Source organism: Dasypus novemcinctus, chromosome 27 (genome assembly GCF_030445035.2).
Source record: "Dasypus novemcinctus isolate mDasNov1 chromosome 27, mDasNov1.1.hap2, whole genome shotgun sequence".
In the NCBI taxonomy this organism is placed as follows: Eukaryota; Metazoa; Chordata; class Mammalia; order Cingulata; family Dasypodidae; genus Dasypus; species Dasypus novemcinctus.
Window position 1 is genome coordinate 27,288,639 of NC_080699.1, and position 21,623 is coordinate 27,310,261.

General features: G+C 37.1%; 1 protein-coding gene across 2 annotated transcripts; it reads left to right on the forward strand.

Annotated features, from left to right (window-relative positions):
* Positions 1 to 22: 22 nt before the first annotated feature.
* On the forward strand, positions 23 to 19,396 carry SC5D (sterol-C5-desaturase). 2 transcript variants are annotated; one of them, XM_004459530.3, is made up of 5 exons: positions 23 to 185; positions 6,468 to 6,685; positions 7,475 to 7,607; positions 12,785 to 12,885; positions 13,227 to 19,396. In XM_004459530.3, the coding sequence occupies exons 2-5, from the start codon at positions 6,476 to 6,478 to the stop codon at positions 13,677 to 13,679; spliced, it is 897 nt and encodes a 298-aa protein (XP_004459587.1). In that variant the 5' UTR covers positions 23 to 185; positions 6,468 to 6,475; the 3' UTR covers positions 13,680 to 19,396. The 2 variants fall into 2 exon arrangements, with proteins under 2 accessions (XP_004459587.1, XP_004459588.1); XM_004459531.4 differs by having other exon boundaries at positions 87 to 424.
* Positions 19,397 to 21,623: the final 2,227 nt, after the last annotated feature.

The window sequence follows — 21,623 nt, forward strand, 5'->3', positions numbered from 1 at the left end:
CCGAATCGCGCGATCCGCCGTCATATCAGCTTATGCCGCCCGCCCCTGATTGGCTGGCGGCCCCTGACGTTCGGTGCGTGGGGCGCGTTGGCTGCCTTCCTTGCCGCAGCTAGCTCTGGGAGGTTCCCCACCTCCTCCGCTAACTTGGAACCTGGAGTGGCAATAACGCGGACGAACCTCTTAAGGTAGGGACGGCGGGAGTGCTAGGGCAGGAGGTGAGAGGAAGTAAAGGACCTGGGGGAAGAATCCAGCAAACAGGGCCCGGCCGAGGGAGAGAAAGGTTGTGAGTGTGCCGGAACCTTTCTCTTTCAACCTGCCGCAGCGTTCATTGAATGCCTCTTAAATGCCGGCACTGGGCAGGAGCCGAGGGTAGGGCAGTGACACTGACCTGAGTACTGCTGCGCGCTCCGGAGGATTCTGGCAGGTAGGCCGGCAACCTTATGCCAGGCAATGGGGCAGTGATGGGCAAGAGCGGGGCGCAAGGGACCCACGCAGGTGGGAGCTGGCGGGAAGATTGCTGCCAAACCGAGACCTCTGGTTTAGGGTCCCTTTGTCCGAAGAGAACAGGTATTTCAGGACGGATGAGGAAGCCTGGACAGACATATGGATGGGCTTGAAGAAAGTGGAATTTTTAAAAAAATTTAATTGCCTTTTTTTTTAAGATACATAGATCACAAAAAAATATTACATTAAAAAAATATAGGAGGTTCCCATATACCCTACACCCCACCCCACTCCTCCCACATCAACAACCCCTTTCATCATTGTGGCACATTCTTTGCATTTGGTGACATTTTGGAGCACTGCTGCACTGCGTGGATTATAGTTTACATTGTAGTTTACACTCTCCCCCAGTCCATTCAGTGGGTTGTGGCAGGATATATAATGCCCAGCATCTGTCCCGGCAATATAATTTAGGACAACTCCAAGTCCCAAAAATGCCCCCACATCACATCTCTTCTTCCCTCTCCCTGCCCTCAGCAACTACCCCAGCCACTGTCTCCACATCAATGATACAATTTCTTCAATTGCTAGAGTCAAAATAGTTCTTCAGTAGAATACCAGTAAGTCTAAAACTGTATCATTGATGTGGAAAGTGGAATATTTGATGTTGGCTATTGCAGATCTCTTATCCAAGGGAAGATTATTGTTCACTGAACATTTTGCCACGGATTTCACTGTTCTTGGAGGGATTTATTTATTATTTGGGTGGGGGAGGTATAATATATACTTAATAGAAAAAGAAAGCATGATGGACAGTACACATGCATGCTATTAAAAATAAGGGCCGTTTCATATTTAGCTTCTTTTCAAAAGCAAAGTTAATCTTGATTTTTTTTAAAGGAGCAAAGGACTTTGGTTGAAGAATTGGTCAGTATCTGTGACCTCATGACCACTGCAGTAGTTGTTGCGACTTTAATTAGGATGAAGGGACAACAATCCGCGGTTCGGAAAGGCTAGAAAGGAATGGGAAATAATCTATTATTTTAACATTGTGAAAAGAAAAACTGTGTATACTAACACCACTGTGTTAGAGCAGAGTAAATTTGGAAGTGGTATTGGAGAAGAAAACATTATCTTAGTGGAGAAATTTTCCAAACTGGAAAGTTTGTGGCAGCCTGTTCTTTTACCAAAGCTTTCTAGTAAGTTAACTGTCTTTTTATCACCATCATGTTTTCTTTTGTTTTTTAAAGTAGAAATAACTATTAAATACATGTAGAAATACAAGAGTTTCTGGAAATTGATTTTTAAAATGAGACAAAAACCCACTGGAAGAAATAACAAAGGATACAAAAAGATAGTTCACAAAAAAGAAAATTTAAATTAATCTAAATATATGAAATACTCTAAATGATGAATGTTAATCTATACTGAGTAACTCTTTCTATCCTATCAAATTGACAAATATCCATAAGTTTGACAATACACTGTTGGTGAGGTTGTCGGGAAACAGGTGTTATCTTACATTGCTTGCGTTCTTTCACAGTAGTATGTCCTTTATGGAGAACAATTTAGCAATAGCTACCAAAGTTTTTAATGCAATTAGTCTTTCCTAGCACTTAGTCTTGTAGAAAACCCTCAGTACAGGGTTTATTCACTGTGACATCATTGTAATCACAACAGATTAAAACTGTCTATATGTGGGTGTTTGGGTAAATAAACAACAGTGGGGTCTCACAGAGGAACACAGGTCCATAGTACCTTACTCACAATTTCCAAGTCTGGAAAGCCCTGAAAACCAAAAGTTATTTGTTTTTGTTTTATTTATTTACTTATCTATCTGTCTGTCTATCTATTTATTTATTTAATTTAAATTTGGCACCCAGACTTATTTGATGGCAAAACCTGACTTCAGCTGACTCAGGCTCCTGTTGTGTCTTATCATACCTACCAGATATGCCTACCTTTGCTGTTTATTGCTGATGTTTAGCTTTTTTGTTATTTTGTTATTTGGGAAACAGAATCAACGAGATATCTGTCGATAGTATGTGATTTTATAAGAGTCTCATGTGAAGATGATAACCTCAGTTACACCATATATTTAACAACTAAAAGCATAAATAAGTTATGGGATCATCAAAGAAACACTGATCATGATGCATCTATTACATATTCCTTGAGTTGTTGGGAAATTGCTGAAAGGTTGTGGAAATACACATAAGCATTAAGATAGTAATGTCAATATTAGTGATGACAACAGTGGCTACATTGTGAGCACAGATAGAAAAATCGCAGAAGACAATATGAGAAACGAGATTAAGGTAAGCAATTTACCAGCAATTTTTAGGGAGAAGCATATATTAATGAGGTATGACGTTAGTAGAAATCTTTTCAGAGGGCTGTCTTGGGTAGTTTTATTCCTTGAGAATCCTTACCTGGGCTTATCATCGATGTCAAATCCCAACTTGATGGATGCATCTCTCTAAGATACTCAAGCAAGTAGATGTAGTGAATATTTACTGGATGTAGAAATATTGGTATTTATGTTCAATCCAATAAAAATAGAAATAGTATTTACTTTCTTATCACTGTCACTATTAGTTTATTACTACATAAATTATTACCATAAAAAGGAACTATAATACTACTTATACTGTACATTTATCTCAGTGTTACTATTCATATCTCTTCTAAACAAAGGTTAATGTGTTTGATGACAGGATATTGTCCCGATCATCATAAAATTAAAAAATTATTAATTCTGAAATATATCCAATGCCAAATATGTTAAGAATGGTGGACTATTCTATATGAAAGGAAGTAGTGGTGACTTCCAGAATAGCAGTATAAGAACCTCCAGAAATCCACTCCTACATGAAAGCAACAAGACTGCTGGCAAAAGTTGTCAAAATCAACTTTTTTAGAACTCTGGAAATTAACTCAAAGCTTGTAACACTGGTAGGAACATTTACTTGAGAAAAATTTACTGAATCACAGAACAGTGAGCTTTGTAGCATTTAAACTTGTCTTATTTCCATCCCTCTTTCCCCAGCTCTAAGGTAGCCTTGAAAACCAGTAGCCCCATAACTATTTTAATAGAGTGAAAACCAGCAGCCTAGCAGCCACTGGAGGGGAAGGGATAAGTATGCAGCTCCCCAGAAAGCCCCAACCCAGGGAACTGTCATTCTGTGACATCTCTGGCAGCAACCTGGAAAGCTTTTTTCTCAAGTCTTGTGTTTATTTGACTTAACCCAGACTGCACCCAGTGTGGACAATCCTTAATCCTGTCCCCAACTTGTTTGTTCGAACAATCATTGTCAGTTGTTTAATACTGCAGCTGCCTGAGGCAGCATTACCCATCAGGGCTAACAAGAGGCTGACCAAATACTTAAGGAGAATCACTGAGGAATGAGATAACATATAGACTTAGAAAAGCTCTGACATTTTCCTGGAAATCTAGAATGCTTCCTATGAGCAGGGCTGTGCACATGTCTAAGAAATACTAGAGAAGGCCCTAATCTCTCACCTCTGGCTGCACTTGAGAGTGTCTGTGCAAGCAGGAAATGAAGGCTAGGTTAGAGTTTAAGTTGCCTGTAGAAGTTTTGAAACCATGGCCCAGCATATATGAACAGCCCCTCAAGAAAGGCTGGAAGACTTATTGGGTCAAGGCGTTTAAGGAATTCTGCCCAATCGTTAGCTGACCACTAAGCTAACCGAGTAGACAATTCAGTAGCTACTTAAGACAAAAAGTACAGATGCTACAGAATTCATTAAAGTCACCTAACAGCAATAGCAAAATCTTAGGGTGGGGAAGGAAATCAGATTTCCAAAAGACAGACAAAAACAAGTGTTGCCAACAATGTGGATAAATTAGGACCCTCACGCATTGTTGGTGGGATTGAAAAATGCAGCTGCCTTGGAGCACAGTTTGGCAGTTCCTCAAAATGTAAAACACATTACTATATACCCAGCAATTTCACTTTTATGTATCACAGAGAATTAAAACTATATCTCCACACACAAACTTGTACATAGATGTTCACGGCAGCATTGTACAAAATAGCCAAGAAGTAGAGACAACCAATATCCACCAATTGATGAGTGAATAAACAAATTGAGATGTATCTACACAATGGAATATTTGGCCAGAAAAAAGAATAAAGTATTAATACGTGCCACAACATGGATGTACCTTGAAGACATTATGATAAATGTCTTCATTTACATGAAAGCAGACAGAAGAGGCCACATATTGTACATGATACCATTTATATTGAAGGTCCAGAATAGGCAAATCTACAGAGACAGAAAATAGATTACTGTTTTCCAGGGATTGGAGGGTGGGGGAATGGAGTACCTGCTAATGGTTTAGGGTTTCTTTTGGGGATGATGAAGTGAAATTGAATAGTGATGATGGTTGCACAACTCTATAAACACACTAAAAACCACCGAATTGTATACTTTAAAAGGGTGATTTATACTGTATGTGAATTAGAGCTCAATAAAATTGTTAAATTTAAAAAGACTGTGTTTCATTATATATAGCTACCCAAAAAAAAGATTGCCAAGGTGCATTTTTTTTTAGAGTTACTTTATTTATCCCCCCATCCCTCATTTACAGTCGCTGTCTGCTCTCTGTGTCCATTTGCTGTGTGCTCTGTGTCTGCTTGTCTTCTCTTTAGGAGGCACCGGGAACCAAACCTGGGACCTCCCATGTGGAAGAGAGGTGCTTGATCACCTGAGCCACCTCATTTCCCTGGTGTTTGTTGTGTCTTTCCTCTTTGTGTCTCTTTTGTTGCGTCAGCTCCCTGCACCTGCCCACCATGCTAGCTTGCCTTCTCTAGGAGGCACTGGGACCCAAACCCGGGACCTCCCATATGGTAGGTGGAAGCCCAAATCTTGAGCCACATCCACTTCCCAAGATGTATTGTTAAGTGAAAAAAAAGCAAGGAACTTAGTGTACATAGTATGGCACTTTTTGTAAGGAAAACACGAAATAAAAAAAGTGTAGTTCGATTTTACATTGAAAGTGCTTTAAGAGATTCAATCAGAGTAAATAAATTTGGTTACCCATGGAACCAGAAGTGAGATGTATGATACAAAGACACATGATGGACTTCTCATTGTGTATCTTTTATATATCAATTTGATCTTTTTGACCTTAATGTATTTTTTAAAAGACTTTCTAAATCCTTGCTCTTTAGAGCTTATAATCTAGTGGAGGAAATAGACTACAGATAAATAAGTTAATAAGTATTTTTAATGTTTTCCTTACAGGCAATTATATTTCATAAATTGGTGTTTATTTATGTCGCCCAATATGTAGCAGATAAAGGCCATTTGAATGCCTGAAATCTAATGTGGGGAGGCAGTTTGCAGGCTGTTTTTGTTAAAATTCAATTAAAAATAAGATGTTTTAGAATGCTGAACACATTTTCCTGTAGAAAAAGGGCAGTGAAAATGAGTAAGTTGATCATAAATGATGGATTCCATGGCCAACTGAAAACAGTTGGCTAGAAATGCTGTTGAACTGTATTATAACAGGACTGTGAATATAGAATAGACTTAAATATTTGTTAAACTGACTAAAGTTTTTCTCATTTTAAGCGTCTAGAACAGGTACTGACAAATATTCTCTGTAAGTAGCCTGATAAATACCTTAGGGTTCATGGGACATAACTGCCTCTGTTGCATTGGCTCAACACGTCTACACAATAGAAAAGAACTACTAATATGGAATTAGATCTAGACTATGGCACGTATCAGCTTGAAGACCACAGAGAAAAAAAAAAAGTTAACCTCCCTGGGCCTTGGTTTCTTTATCTGAGCTTCAGGGTCACCATGTGTATAATATAAAGAGATTGGACTAGAGATGGTAAAGATCCCTTGTGAGGGTTTTCAAAGCAGCAGACATGCAGTATGTATAGTTATTCTTAAATTAGGAACTTCAAATATAGCTTTTCTTAAAAATTAGCTTAGAAAAATGTAAGCATGCTCAGTAATTGTTGCATGTGTTTACCCTTTAGGTGCTAAAATGGATCTTGTGCTCAGTGCTGCAGATTATTATTTTTTTACACCCTATGTATATCCGTCTACGTGGCCAGAAGATGAAATCTTCCGACAAACTATTAGTCTCCTGATTGTAACAAATCTTGGTGCTTATATCCTTTATTTTGTCTTTGCAACACTGAGCTATTATGTTGTCTATGATCATTCATTGATGAAACATCCACAATTTTTAGAGGTAAGTGATTTTATTTTCTAACTACCATTACAGTAAAATAACAGTGTGCTATATTTGTGAGATTTTCAGATTAAATTGGTTATATATATCCATTAAATAACATTTTAAAAACCAGCCACAGATGGGTTAGATATTTTTGGTAGGGCTAATCCTCTGTCTCCTTCCCTTTAAACAAATAAATGAACCCAATGAATCCAACCATTTTTTTTTTTTTTAAGTCTCTAAGCCTGGTATTTTGCTGGGAACTTAGATAGGAATTTCTTTGCAAATAAGAAAGAATAAACAAATGCATACAACTATGCAATTATTTTAATTTATGACTTCCTCAAACTGAAATATGTTTTTACTAAGTATATTTTTCTTTGATAGGGAATTCAAACTAGGTAGTTTGAGAGTTGCTTACAATCATTTTTCTCATTCAGTTATTTGTATTTGTCAGTTACTGTAGGGCTGAAAAACATAGAGGATTGTATTTGGAATAGGAGTTATTTATGAAAGAAATGGTTTTTCCTGAAATAGAAATTTAGAATGTAGATTTTGTGAGAAGGAGAAAAATTTCAAAGTTTAAAATACTGCATTTGTTCAGTACAAAAATAATATTTTTCTTGAATACCAATTCTCACATATTAAAATTTTAATAGACAACTTGGAGGTAAGCCCCACCCACCCACCTTAGATAAAAGATTTTATAAATCCAATCCAAAACAATTTGTGTTGGTTTTGTTTGACATAGAGTATGTATTGACAGATCGAATTTATAGTTTTAACTATTGTTAATTTGATTTTCAGAATCAGGTCTATCGAGAGATTAAGTATACTGTCCAGTCATTGCCATGGATGAGTATTCCCACTGTTGGATTGTTCCTGTTAGAGCTGAAAGGTTACAGTAAATTATATGAAGACATAGGAGAATTTCCATTTGGTAAGTAAACACTTTGAGTGTTCAGAGGAGGGTGGTATGAGCACATGTTGGTTTCTTTAAAGAACCAAATCTTCTCTTTTTTCTTTTTTTAAAATAATTACAAGTTGTTTGTTTTTGTTTTCTTCTTAACTTTTTATTTTGAAATAACGTCAAACTGACAGGACAGTTGCAAAATAATACAAACCCCTACCAAGAACTCCAGTTGTCCACCCCCCAGATACCCAGTTCCACTTAACATTTTGCCACATTTTTGTGTGTGTGTGATAGCATTCTATTCATCCACCCACCCAGCTGTCTTTCTGTCTAACTCTTTATCTCTTTTCCAAGCATGTATACATGATGTGTAATATCACGCTTCTTGAACACGTAATACTTCCATGTACCTTTCCTGAGAACAAAGATATTACTTATGTAACCACTTTAATACATTTATCAAGTTCAAGCAATTTAACTTTGATACAAAGGTTACAGTAGATATTCCAGTATTTTTATAGCTCCATTAATGTCTTTTTGGACCTTTTCTCCTCAATAATTAGTTCTAGTCCAGACTCAGATGTTGCATTTAATTCTTGTTGTCTTTTTTTCAATTGTGGAAACATATATACAACATAAATATTCCCATCTTTGCCACTCCACACCATACCATTCATTGGAATTAATCACATTCACAATGTTGTACTTCCCTCACCACCATCGATTACCAGAACTTTCCTGTCACCCCAAACAGAAACCTAATACCTATTATGCTTTAACTCCCCATTCCCACTACCACCCCCAACCCTGGTAACCTGTACTCTACTTTGTGTCTCTCTGAATATCCATAGTATAGGTATTTCATATAGGTGAAATCATACAATATTTGCCCTTATATGTCTGGCTTATTTCATTCAACATGATGTCTTCAGGGTTCGTCTATTGTATAGCATATATCAGTGCTTCATTCCTTTTTACAGCTGAACAATATTCCACAGGGTTTATATATCACATTTTTTTTAACCCATTCATTTGTTGATGGATACTTGAGTTGTTTCCACCTTTTTGGCTATTGTGACTAATGCTGCTGTGAACATTAAGATATAAATATCTGTTCAAGGCCCTGTTTTCAGTTCTTTGGGGTATATCTGGACGTAGCATTGTTGGGTCATATGGTAGTTCTGTATTTAACTTTTTGAGGAAATGCCAAACTTTTTCACAACAGTTGTACCAGTTTATATTCCCACCAACAATGTATGAGGATTCCTATTTCTATTTTTTAAAATAATAGCCATTCTAGTGAGTGTGAGTGGTATCTCATTGTGATTTTGATTTGCATTTCCCTAATGACTAAGGATATTGAACATCTTTTCATGTGCTTATTGGCCATCTATATATCTTCTTTGGAGAATTGTTCAACTCTTTTGCCCATTTTTTTATGGGTTGTTTGTCTTTTTTGTTGTTGAGCTATAGACTTTCATTATATATTCTGGTTAGTAAACCCTTATCAAATATATGATTTCCAAATATTTTCTCCCATTAAGTAGGTTGTCTTTGTACTTTCATGATGAAGTCCTTTGATGCACAAAAGTTTATTCTTTTGATGAAGTCTCATTTTTTTTTCTTTTCTTGCTTATGCTATTGTTATAAAATCTAAGAATGATTGCCTAACACAAGTCCTGAAGATGCTTCCCTATATGTCTGTAGCAGTGTGATATTTATGAATTCCAAAAATAGATATTGGATTATGTTTATAAATTGGTTTGTTCCTCTGGGCATATTAGATTATATTGGATTCAGAGGTTTCACTTGATTAAATAATGTTTAAGGCCTTGATAGGGCCATATTAGTAGGTCATTGAGTCCCTGCCCCCTTGGTGGGCTGGGAGTCACAGAAAAACTGTACTGCGTAGAAGGGAGTTTGGAGTTTTTGAGCTGGAGCCCTAGGAAGTAAACACACAGAAGAAGAACACAGAGGAATAAAGACGGCTCTGCAGACATAGCAGAGGCCCTGGGAAGAGAGATGAGCCTAATAGCCTACAACTGCAGCTGAGCCTGGAGAGAGAAAAGCTTTATACCAGCCTATAGCTGAGATTGGAAGGGGCTGGGACCATGGAACCCTAAGAAGAAGAAGAAAGCCTGGACCCTTGCAGACATTGCCTGCCATCTTGCTCCAACACATGGCCAATGACTTTGGGTGAGAAAGTACCTCTTATGGTACCTTGCTTGGATTCTTTAGGGCCTTGTGACTGTAAGCTTCTATCCCAAATAAATACCCTTTATAAAAGCCAACAGATTTCTGATATTTTACATCAGCACAGCTTTGGCTGACTAATATAATGTCTTATAGGAATTTTATAGTTTTGGTTCTTATATTTAGGACTTTGATCCATATTGACTAATATTTGTATATGGGGTGAGGTAAAGGTCCACCTTCATTCTTGTGCATATGGATATCTAGTTTTGTCAGCACCATTTGTTGAAGAGATGTCCTTTCCCCATTGAGTAGACTTGGTGACCTTGTGAAAGACCATAGATGTGAGGGTTCATTTCTGAGCTCTCAATTTGATTCCATTGGTCTATATGTCTGTCCTTGTGACAGCACCACACTGTTTTGATTACTCTAGCTTTATAATAAGATTTAAAATGAATTCTCCAATTTCGTTCTTCTTTTTCAAGGTGGTATTGCCAATAATTTTTAATGTTCTACTTTACTGGATTTATGTCTTGCCACATATGTGCATTTCTTTAGTGATTTCTGTCACTTTTAAAGTGTTGTTGTAGATTAGATTGTGCCTGGAGGAAGTGTGGAACAATCAAAGAAAGGTCCTTGCATTTGTTTCCTTATATCTTTATTGAAATAAACGTCTAAAAACATAGCACATGATAATAGCTGAAAATTCAGAAAACACATTTTTAAAAAAATCCATTATCGGGAAACGGACTTTGGCCCAGTGGTTAGGGCGTCCGTCTACCACATGGGAGGTCTGCGGTTCAAGCCCCGGGCCTCCTTGACCCATGTGGAGCTGGCCCATGCGCAGTGCTGATGCGCACAAGGAGTGCCGTGCTACACAGGGGTGTCCCCTGCGTAGGGGAGCCCCACGCGCAAGGAGTGCACCCATAAGGAGAGCCGCCCAGCGCGAAGGAGGGAGCAGCCTGCCGAGGAATGGCGCTGCCCACACTTCCCGTGCCGCTGACGACAACAGAAGCGGACAAAGAAACAAGACGCAGCAAAAAGACACAGAAAACAGACAACCAGGGGAGGGGAGGGGAATTAAATAAATAAAAATAAATCTTTAAAAAAAAAAATCTATTATCCTGCTACTTGAAAACTATAAATCTTCTGGCATATTTCCTCCCATTTTTTTATTCCTGTATATGTCACTATCTACATTACAAAACTGAAATCCTGCTATGCGTACTGGTTTCGACCTTGCTTTTTTTTCCTCTTAGCAATAATTTTGGCCATATATATATTTATACTTACAATTATATGTTATTATCATAAAAGGATACATATAAGAAGAAGCCAAAAGAAGAGACACATGGGGAGAGGTTTGGGAGGGTCTTAAATGCCAGCTTGCATGTCCCCTCCACCTGGAGTTGGTCCACATCACTTTCCCAGCACAGTGATGTAGCCTCTAAATCGTGGAAGCTCTTACATGGCCATATTTTTATATCAAGTAATAATGACACTTTTAGTATTTAAGTTATATTATTTCATTGTATGGATAGCCATTATTTATGTAAGTGATCCCTAATTGTTAGACCTTTTGGCTGTTCCTTTTTTCTCTATTATAAACAGCCGTGCAGTCACTGAACTTTTGCGAAGTTTTGAAATTATTTCATCAGGATATATTTCTAGTATCTAGTATATAGAAAGTAATAATAGTAGTTAATATTTATCGAGTGTATACTGAGTGCCAGCTCTAGTTGTAAGCTCTTGACATGTAGTAGACCATCTAATTTTCACAACAATTTCATGAGCGAAGTATTATATGTTATTATTATTGTATAGGTAAGGAAATTTTGTGCACAGAGAGTTTAAATAACTTGCCCAGGTCACTTAACAAATAAGTGGTGGATCTGGGACTTCAACCCAGGTTTGCTGGCACCAACAGCCCTGTTCTGTACTAAGCAGTTATTTATTTAGAGGAAAGAACAGAAATGACACCCTGGAGTGGAGTGATAAGTTGGCTGGACCTTAACAAATAGGTAGGATTATAAATAGAAATAAAGGGAGGCAGAGAAGCATTATTCACAATAGCCCAAAAAGTGGAAGCAACCCAAATGCACATCAACAAATGAATAAACAAAATTTGATCTCTCTATACAATGGAACATTATTCAGCTGTAAAAAGGAATGATGTTCTGATACATGTGATAACATGGATGAACCTTGAAGACATCATGTTGAGTGAAATAAGCTACACACAAAAGGGCAGATATATGGTTTCCCTTATATCTATAATATGCAAATTCATAGAGACACAAAGTAGACTACAGATGACCAGGGTTGGGAAGAGGGTGAACAGGAAGCTAATGCTTAACAGGTGTGGAGTTACTTTTTGGGGTGATGGGAAATTTTTGGAAATGGACAGTGGTGAGGATAGTGTGACATTATGAATATAATTAGCATCACTGAATTATATACTTGAAAGTAGTTAAAGTGGGAAATTTTATGTTGTGTATATATTACCACAATTTAAAAAAAGAAATAATTAAAAATGAAGAGAGAGGGAAAGCATTCTAATTAAGTGTAATATGAGTAAAGGCAGAGAGGTAAGACTTTCAAGACAGGTTGGGAGGAGATTGAGTAATCTGCCTAGTTAGGGCAAAAGTATAGGAAGGATTAGATTGGAGAGATCAGAAAGCATTGGGTTATGGAGTAAATGCTAGGCGTAAGCATTTAGTGGAACATAAAATTCTAGGCAGGTAGATAATATGTAAAGATATGTCTTAAGGGGATTAATTGTATGTTAAATATTGTAGGTAGGGCATTATAGGTTCTTATAAGAGGGAAATGAGGAAATACTTTAGAGCAGTTTCTAAGAAGTTAAAGATTCATTTACAATGTATTGAATTAGCCAAAACAGATAGTTTATAGTATTTGAGCCTAGAATCACATTTTGCATTTACATGGGTGTATGAAAGGTGATTCTGGAAGCTAAATCTTGATTATGCTGTCCATCCTTTCTCTTCTAGGTTGGTTTCAAATCATCTTTAGTGTAATATCCTTCCTCTTTTTCACCGACATGCTAATCTACTGGATCCACAGAGGCCTTCATCATAGGCTTTTATATAAGGTACAGCCATCTGTAGGTGAAATAGAAGAAATTATGACCCGTTACCAGCATATGATTACAAATTCTGTTTATAATCTTTTATGTCCAAGGATTTCCTCTAACTATATTAAAATACTTAAATAGCTATAGTTATGACAGGTACCAGGTCCATTTTATTCATATTCTTTTTTGGGGGGCCTGTTTTGGGGTAAAGAAGGGCAACATTTTATAAAGTGGTTTTTGGTAATTTCAAAGGGATCCTTCAGTTAGGCCGTTTTGGCACCATGAGTACAAAAAGTTAAGTTGAATGTTGGTAAACTGGGTAAAGTTTATGGTGCTAATGATGTCCTTTTCTTCTATAGCGCATACATAAGCCTCATCATGTTTGGAAGATTCCAACTCCATTTGCAAGTCATGCTTTTCACCCTTTGGATGGTTTCCTTCAGGGTTTACCTTACCATTTATACCCTTTTATCTTTCCTTTACATAAGGTGGTTTATTTAGGTTTATACGTTTTGGTCAATATCTGGACAATTTCCATTCATGATGGTGATTTTCGTGTACCCCAACTCTTAAGACCCTTTATTAATGGCTCTGCTCATCATACAGACCACCATGTGTTCTTTGAGTATAACTATGGACAATATTTCACATTGTGGGATAGAATTGGAGGCTCATTCAAATATCCTTCATCTTTTGAAGGGACAGGACCACTTAGCTATGTGAAGAAGATGGGAAAAAAAGGTAACAGCCATGCAGAAAATGGTTGCAAAAATGAAAGATTATTCAGTGGAGAGCCTACAAAGACTGAGTAGATTATTACCTAATTAATCTTAAATATTTTTAACGAGGCAAATTCTACATATATTACCATATAGCAAATAAATGGTATCATTTGAAATCAGCATCGGGATACCACTGAGGAGTGATCTTAATGGTAGGTGAAAGGAAGATTCTCTGAACACCAAGATTTTGACCTCATGCTTAAAATGCCTAAGCTAAAAGGGAAAACTTGTGTCTTTCCAGCCAGCAGATTTGTAGTTCAACGACAATTCTTAAAAAGCCAGAAAGAGAACAAATTATTGAGGGGGCTAGGTTATGTTCTTTTTGCCTTAATCCACCCACATTCATTAAGAAAAATTCATTGTGCTTAATAATACCATGACTAAGCACTACGACAAAGAAATACTAATATCAAGTGGTTCCTGTTTCAAGAATGATTTGAGTCTTCAGTGCTGGGATAATAATGATGCTCCAAGTAGAAATGTCAATGTGAAAATACTGATAAATTAGTGGCTATGTAAATGGCCTAATTAATAGCAACTGTAAGAGAAGATTATCATCTTCCTACACATAAGAAGCACATTCTCTGGGGTCATTGTCAAAGATCATATTTTACTGATGAAGAAATAAATTGGAATCTTTAAAAATATCAAGTCTACCATGACTTAATCCAGATATGGGATTATTTAAAGATTTTGATACTTATTACTTAAAATCATTATTTCATGGGTCTAAAATTTATGAATCTGAGAATATATTTAGAAGGGGGAATTTGATACCTGAAAAATATATTTGACACTACTGATTTTTTAAAAATTAAATTGATGCACTGCACTTTCGATATGTTTCAAAGTTGTGAACCTATAATTTTCTATAAAGGAAAATAATTGCCAAATATTTAGGCCAGTCAATGAATACCATTTTTGAAATCTTGTTATCCCTCTTCCCCTCTCTTCTACACTTCCTCTGCAAATGATTTAAAAAATGCTTTCATAAAGAAATTTTGTGTGTTGTAATATAAATATATTGAAGAAACATGGTTTGTAAAGGCATTCTATAAGCTATTTATGTGAAATCTATAAAAATTGTTTATGTCTGTTATTAAAGTGTATCAGTTATATATTGTGGCAGCACAAAGAATTCTTTGTACAAATTTTGTGTCAATTTGAAACCTTGAAAGCAATGTGGATCGTCAAGACTTTAGAACGTTCTCCATATGCTCAGTGTCAATGGGAAAAAGAGAGAAGGGGTATCATTTTTTTTTTTATACTTTGCATGCTTATTAGATTTTGAGTGTTTTTGAAAGAGGTCAGCATAAAATTCAATGCCTGGTATTCAGAAAAGAATTTTTTTTCTCACTGAGTTACTGTTATAATGTCATCTTACTTCAGTGTACCAATTTACCAATGTACCATTTGGTATTTTGTAAATGGAGCTGAGTGCTTTGCATTTATCCTGTCCTGCCCCTCTCCCCCCCTCCCCCCCCCCCACCTCCTGTCCTCTACTTTGCCTAAGAAAGAGAAGGAAATTAAAGTGAAGCAAACTTTTTCTAATAACAATGACCGCTGACATTGAGCTTTTCCTATTGGTCAGGCACTGTTATAAGTCCTTCACATGAGAAAAATGGGCCAGAGAAGTTAAGTAACTTTCCCAAGGTCTTTTCTCTCTCAGGCAGAATCCAATGTGGATGTTTCTGGTCATTGGGCAGCTTTCCATCTTGCCATTCTGAATCCCAGACTCCTTCCATCTTGTGGCTCTTTCTCACAGTCCAGAGAGGCCTCTTTGTTAAGGAGCAGGTAGGGAAAAAAGGCAAAGTTTGCATGTGAGAAATTTTAATGGGCCACACCTGAAACTTCTTTCCATATTCCTTTGGACAAAACTCCATCTATGGCCTCTTTTACTGTAAGAGATCTAGGAAATGTGCCTAGCTGTATGCCTGGGAGGAAAGGCAAACCAGTTCCTTGAACAGCTAGCCAATTTGCCATATCCTTGCAATATTTTTCCTCTTTTTGAGAGTCCTAAGGAAATAAAGGCATTGAAGAGGTGAATGAGCTCAGAAATGTTTCAGACCCAATTCCACAACCCCAATTACGAGTGTTAAAATTTTGTTCAGATTCTTATAGAGAAGAAGGAATATGATTTTATGGGGAGAGGGAAGTTCCCTCAGAGGTGTTAGAGATGATCAGACTAGTGAGTCTTTGCCCTCCCACCCTTCTCAAATTCTGGTCTATTAATCAGGATAGTCCCAATCTTTCTACACAGCATTCTCTTATTCTGTGTTAGAAGTCAGAGGATATTCACGGAAGTGAGGATTTATGTTCCTCCCCATAAGGATAGTGAGTGGAAAAAAACACCTATTTCTGTTGACTTTGAGCCTTTTATAAGAAAGCACAGAGAAGGAAAATCAAGATTACATTTTCTGCATTTATGGTAGAAATTGGGAAGTAGTTGGAGAGCGAATGAATGCACTTCAAAAACCCAGAGACCTTTACGAAGTCCTCATCTTCTCTCTAATACTGAATGCTGCAAATTTCCTACTTCTCATCCCCCTATGTCATAATTATTCTTCCTCACATTCTCAAGAATCAGGAATAGATTTGGGAGAGAGAATTATGGGTTCATTTTTTAATCAAGGAGTTTACCGAGCAGGCAGATTGCTTATATAGGGACTGTATCTGGGAGGAAGATGGAAACTAGGGAGAAAAATCAGAACAAAGACATTTGGGATTAATCCAGATAAAAAGAAGCCTGAAGCCATGAAATTGCCAAGGAGAACATTTAAAAAAGATATGCAGGATGTGAGGGCGATCTGGCTGTGACATCTGTAACTCCCTTGATAGCTAGGGTTGATTCAGCTGATCTGGCCAGCCAGGCGGGTGTCCCCTCCCTCACCCCTCCACGTGCGTCCCTCCGGAAGCTGCGGGCTCGGTCGAAGAGTAGGACCTTCCCCGTTAGAGAAGGACCATTCCTCAGTCAAGGGTATATGAGTAGCTGCGCTCCCCTGCTAGAACCTCCAAACAAGCTCTCAAAAAAAGATATGCAAAGGAAAAAACCAACAGCAGGGGGAAAGAACTTTTTTCTAGGCTTCCCAACTTCTTCAAACTCTCAAAACAGATGACCAACAGTCTTAGATCAGCACTTACTGCTTCTTATCATCTATTATAGTTATGTGCATACTATTTATTATAGACCTTAAATTCCTTCAAAATAAGGACTGTATCTCAGTCAGCACTGTATTAAACCATGCATCCTTACAGAAAGTCCAAGATAATGATTGCCGTTCACTGACTACTTTGCTGAATGATCTAATGAATTAAGGGAAGGGTCATTCTTTCAAGAAATAGTTAATGAGCCCTACTAGGTACCAGATACTGCACTCGATGCAAATATTTAATCTGCAAATTCTGGTGCTGCCTTTTTAGTGAACAACTTGTATCTCATTCATTCATTTAGGTATATTTATTGAGTGCCTTGGAGTCAGAGGAAGAAATAAAAAGGGATCAGAATTGGTCCCTGCATCAAGGATACGCTCTCTGCTTTCTTTTCCCATCCAAAGTCAAAACCCTCCACTGGAAACAAATTAAAACCACCAGTGCCCCAGGTTCCAGCCAAATATGAATCAGTAAAACAAGTAGTAGTAGAGGGATGGTTGCATCTGTATAGTTGACACTTAACATGGTGCCCTGGATACCAAAAAAAAGACCCTAAAAAATACTGGTTGATGAAACCAAGAAAGGGCAAACCTAGGAGGATCTCAGTAACTTAAGTTGGAGTATACTCTCCATCTCAGAGAAACTGTAGTAGCAAAGAGCTTTGAAGTTAATTAAGTAGACAATTGTCATTGCTCTGCCACTTGCAGATATTGCATGACTTTGGTTTCTCTATCTGTAAGTTTATGAAAATAATGCCTACCCAATAAGATTAAATAAGTTAGAAGCACACAACTAAACGATAGCTGACGTTATTCATGTAAATTGTGTTTAATGCTTCTTTCTAGGGTCAGTGATTGCCATTACACCTTTGGTAGGACCTCAATAGCTATCAGTTGAGGGGGAAAGGCCTAAATACTTTCATTGGAGAGTGAAAGGCATGAGGTGAATTAGAGAGGGGCAGGTACAAATTTACTTAAAATCATTTAAGTAAAATTTAAATTGATAGATTATATTTATTTGTAAATTGTCTTTATAAGGTCTGTGAAATATCTAGATTATTTGTTGAATAATTTTATGGAAACAAATGCCTTGCTATAAAGTATAAAGCATAAGACCAGGCTCCAAGATTTTGAGATCAAATAAAAGAAATATAGTTTCCCTAAAGAGCAGAATAAACTAAATTATTAAGAAAGTCAAGAAGGAAGTGTGCTACCCGTCTTGTCAACAAGCTTTACTGTCAAAGCAGGATTTTGGTATGGAATGAAAAATACTTAATACTTGTCTTATTAGTATTTGCTTTATTAAAATACAGTTTTTCTTAAATCTCTTAAGCTCAATTTAGAAATCTTGTTATTATAAGTACAGTAAAAATAAGAGCAATGACATTCTCATTTTAATTAACAATTATCTCATAAATCTGAATGATCAAATTCTCCAAAACATTTAACACCATTTACATATTTTATTAATCACGTTTTCTCAGACATTTCATTAGAGATATAATGTATTTGATTTTCTTATTATCTCAAGATTTCAACTTCCAAAAACGTAGATTTGCATACTTGACAGCTTTTCTTAATCAGCTTGATGGCTTAGGAAACACACACCAAAACTGCATACTGATAGCAAGGCTTGTTAGTCACGCAAAACAAAAGTGTTCATTTATAAGGCTTTTATTCACATCTTGCATCATTTCTTTATATCTTCTCTGTTAGACTCTAGTTTTCCTCTGAAGCCATTTACTTAGATGAAAACTTGGGCTTGCTACCAAACAAATCGAAACGTAGGGCCTTAGTGCACATTCCAGTATTAAGACAGCAGCTACTGTAGTGACTTGTCTGCTACTTCATTAGGATTGTTTTTCTTTTTATATCAACTTAATGGAGATATAATTTATGTACAAAGCACCCATTTTTTTTTAGAAAGTTCAGTGAGTTTTGGCAAATGTATATAACTGTGTAACTTCTTCCACCACTTTCCCCCATTCAAGATGCAGAACATTTTCTTCACCAGAAAAACTTTCATTTCCCCTTGAAGTCATTTTCTTCCCCAGCCCCAGTGCTAGTAACCACTGATTTGCTTTCTGTCACTGGAGATTAATTTTGCTTGTTTAGAATTTCTTATAATTAAAATGCTTTTGTGTTTGCTTTCTTTAGTTGACCTTGTTTTTTTTTAATTCATTTTTTAAAATATTACATTAAAAAAATATGAGGTCCCCATGTATGCCCCATCCCCCTCACCCCACTACTCCCCCCATAGCAACATTCTCCTCCATCATCATGACACATTCATTGCATTTGGTGAGTACATCTCTGAGCACTGCTGCACCTCATGGTCAATGATCCACATCATAGCCCACACTCTCCCACAGTCCACCCAGTGGGCCATGGGAGGACCTTACAATGTCCGGTAATTGAGTTGACCATTTTAAGATTAATTAAGACTATTGTATATATCCGTAATTTGTTCCTATTCTTTTTGACTGAGTAGTATTCCACTGTAGTACATCATAATTTATCCATGTATCCATTGATGGATATTTGAGCTATATCTGGTTTTGAGTTATTTTAAATAAAGCTGCTACAAATGTGTACAAATCTTTGCATGGATCTGTGTTTTCATTTCTCTTTAGTAAATACTTATCAGTAGAATTGCTGTAGATGTATGCTTAATTTAAGAAACTGTGAAAACTTTTTCCAGGCTATGCATTCCCACTCAATGATGAGTTAAATTTGTTCACATACTCATTATCCTTCCATCAGTCTTTAATTTTAGCCATTTTAGAGGGCATGAGGTGGTATCTCATTATTGCTTAGTTTGCATTCTCCTTATACTTTCTGACAGTAACACCCTTCACAGGGTTTTTGGATGTTTCTAAGTCTTGTATTATTTTTTATATCAATGTTACAAGTTACTCAGTTAATACAAGATAATAACTACAATAACAAATTACACTTTAGTCAGTGGTTACACCCTTCTCTTATTTTTGTTCATTCCTCAATGTTGAGGGATTTGGGATGATGTCCACTCTGATTGCTTATGGGGCAGAGGAATGGAATTGTTTTGCTTACAGTTGAAGATACTCCTTGCTTTTGGAATAGAACTGCTGCATCATCATCTTTTTGTTGGTTGTCCAGGGCAGGCCGAAAGGACTGGAGAGGAGGAGTTGACCACACCTCTGCTGGGTCTCAGAGCTCAGCTGGCATAGGAACAATCCGAAGTCTCTGAGAAATACACTTGCCTCTTGTGTAAAGTTCTTTTTTTTCTGAAGATGAAGCTTTGACCTGCAGCTGGCTGCATATACTTTCAGAGAAGCCTCAGAGTAAAACAGTGTAACTGACAAGGATATTTCATTGTTTCTGTGATATAAAACACTTTTCTAAGAATAAAGAGTAAAAAACATTTTCATCTACCCCATCACTGACACTATTGGTGTGGTACTTTTGTTACAATTGATGTAAGAATGTTAAAATATTACTCTTAACTCTTGTCCATATTTTGCTTTAGGTATATTTTTCCCAGTATATCACCCTATTTATTAACACCTAGTATTAATAACATACAATGTATGTATGTTATTATACATTCTGAAAGAGCATTCTTATATTTGTATTATTAAACACAATCCTCATCCAAAACAGGGTTCACTCTGCTACACCTTCTCGTGTTTTATCCTCTAGCTTCTAGTAACATACAACCCATAACTTCCCAGATCAACCGCGGTCGCACACATACATCACCACTGGTAATTGTACTCAAAGTCATGTGCTACACCTCTGTCCTTTTCCAAACAATTAAATCAACCTAATTATGAATTCCGCACAGATGAAGCATCAATTCCATATTCTCCACTCTCATACTATCTCCTGGAAACCTACCTTTTAGATTCTACCTCTATGAGTATAATTATTATAATTAGTTTATATTAGTGAGATTATACAATATTTATCCTTTTTTATGTATCTTATTTCACTCAATATAAGGTCCTCAAGGTTCATTCATGCTGTGGTATGCGTCAATACTTCATTCCTTCTTATAGCTGAATAATATTCCATTGTATAGCATATACAATGTGTTTGTTTTGTTTTTATTTCCCCTTCTCCCCCACCTCCCCTGTTGTCTGCTGTGTCCATTCACTGTGTGTTCTTCTTTGCCCACCTATATTCTTTGTCAGCGGCACTAGGAATCTGTGGCTTTTATTGTTGTATCATCTTGCTGTGTCTCTGTGTGTGCAGCACCACTCCTAAGCAGGCTGCGCTTTTTTCACGAGGGGCGGCTCTCCTTGAGGGGTCTCCTTGCACGTGGGTCTCCCCTACGTGGGGGACACCCCTACGTAGTACGGCACTCCTTGCGCACATTAGCACTGCGCTTGGGCCAGCTCACCACACGGGTCAGGAGGCCCTGGGTTCATACCCTGGACCTCCTATGTGGTAGGTGGACGCTCTATCAGTTGGGCCAAATCTGCTTCCCACAATGTGATTTTTTTCACCATTTGTTTCACCATTTTGTTTCACCATTTCTTGATGGGCACTAGGGTTGTTTCCATCTTTTGGCAGTTGTGAATTAATGCCACTGAATATTGGTGTGCATATATCTCCTCATGTCCCTGCTTTCAGTTCTGGGTATATACCTACTAGCAGGATTGTCAAATCATATGGTAATTTTATGCTTAGCTCTCTGAGGAACTGCCAAACTCTTCCATAGCAGCTGTACCATTTAACATTCTCACCAGCAGTGATTGATTCTTCCTATTTCTCTTCTCCAAACCTTGTAGTTTTGTTTTTTTAATAGTGGACAGTGTACTAGGTATGAAATGGATCTCAT

Bases quoted from the DNA above. Each gene is read 5' to 3' on its own strand.
- SC5D (XM_004459530.3), top strand. From the start codon at position 6,476: ATGGATCTTGTGCTCAGTGCTGCAGATTATTATTTTTTTACACCCTAT. The intron at 6,686-7,474 runs GTAAGTGATTTT...TTTGATTTTCAG, and splicing joins AACATCCACAATTTTTAGAG to AATCAGGTCTATCGAGAGAT. The intron at 12,886-13,226 runs GTACAGCCATCT...TTTCTTCTATAG, and splicing joins ATCATAGGCTTTTATATAAG to CGCATACATAAGCCTCATCA.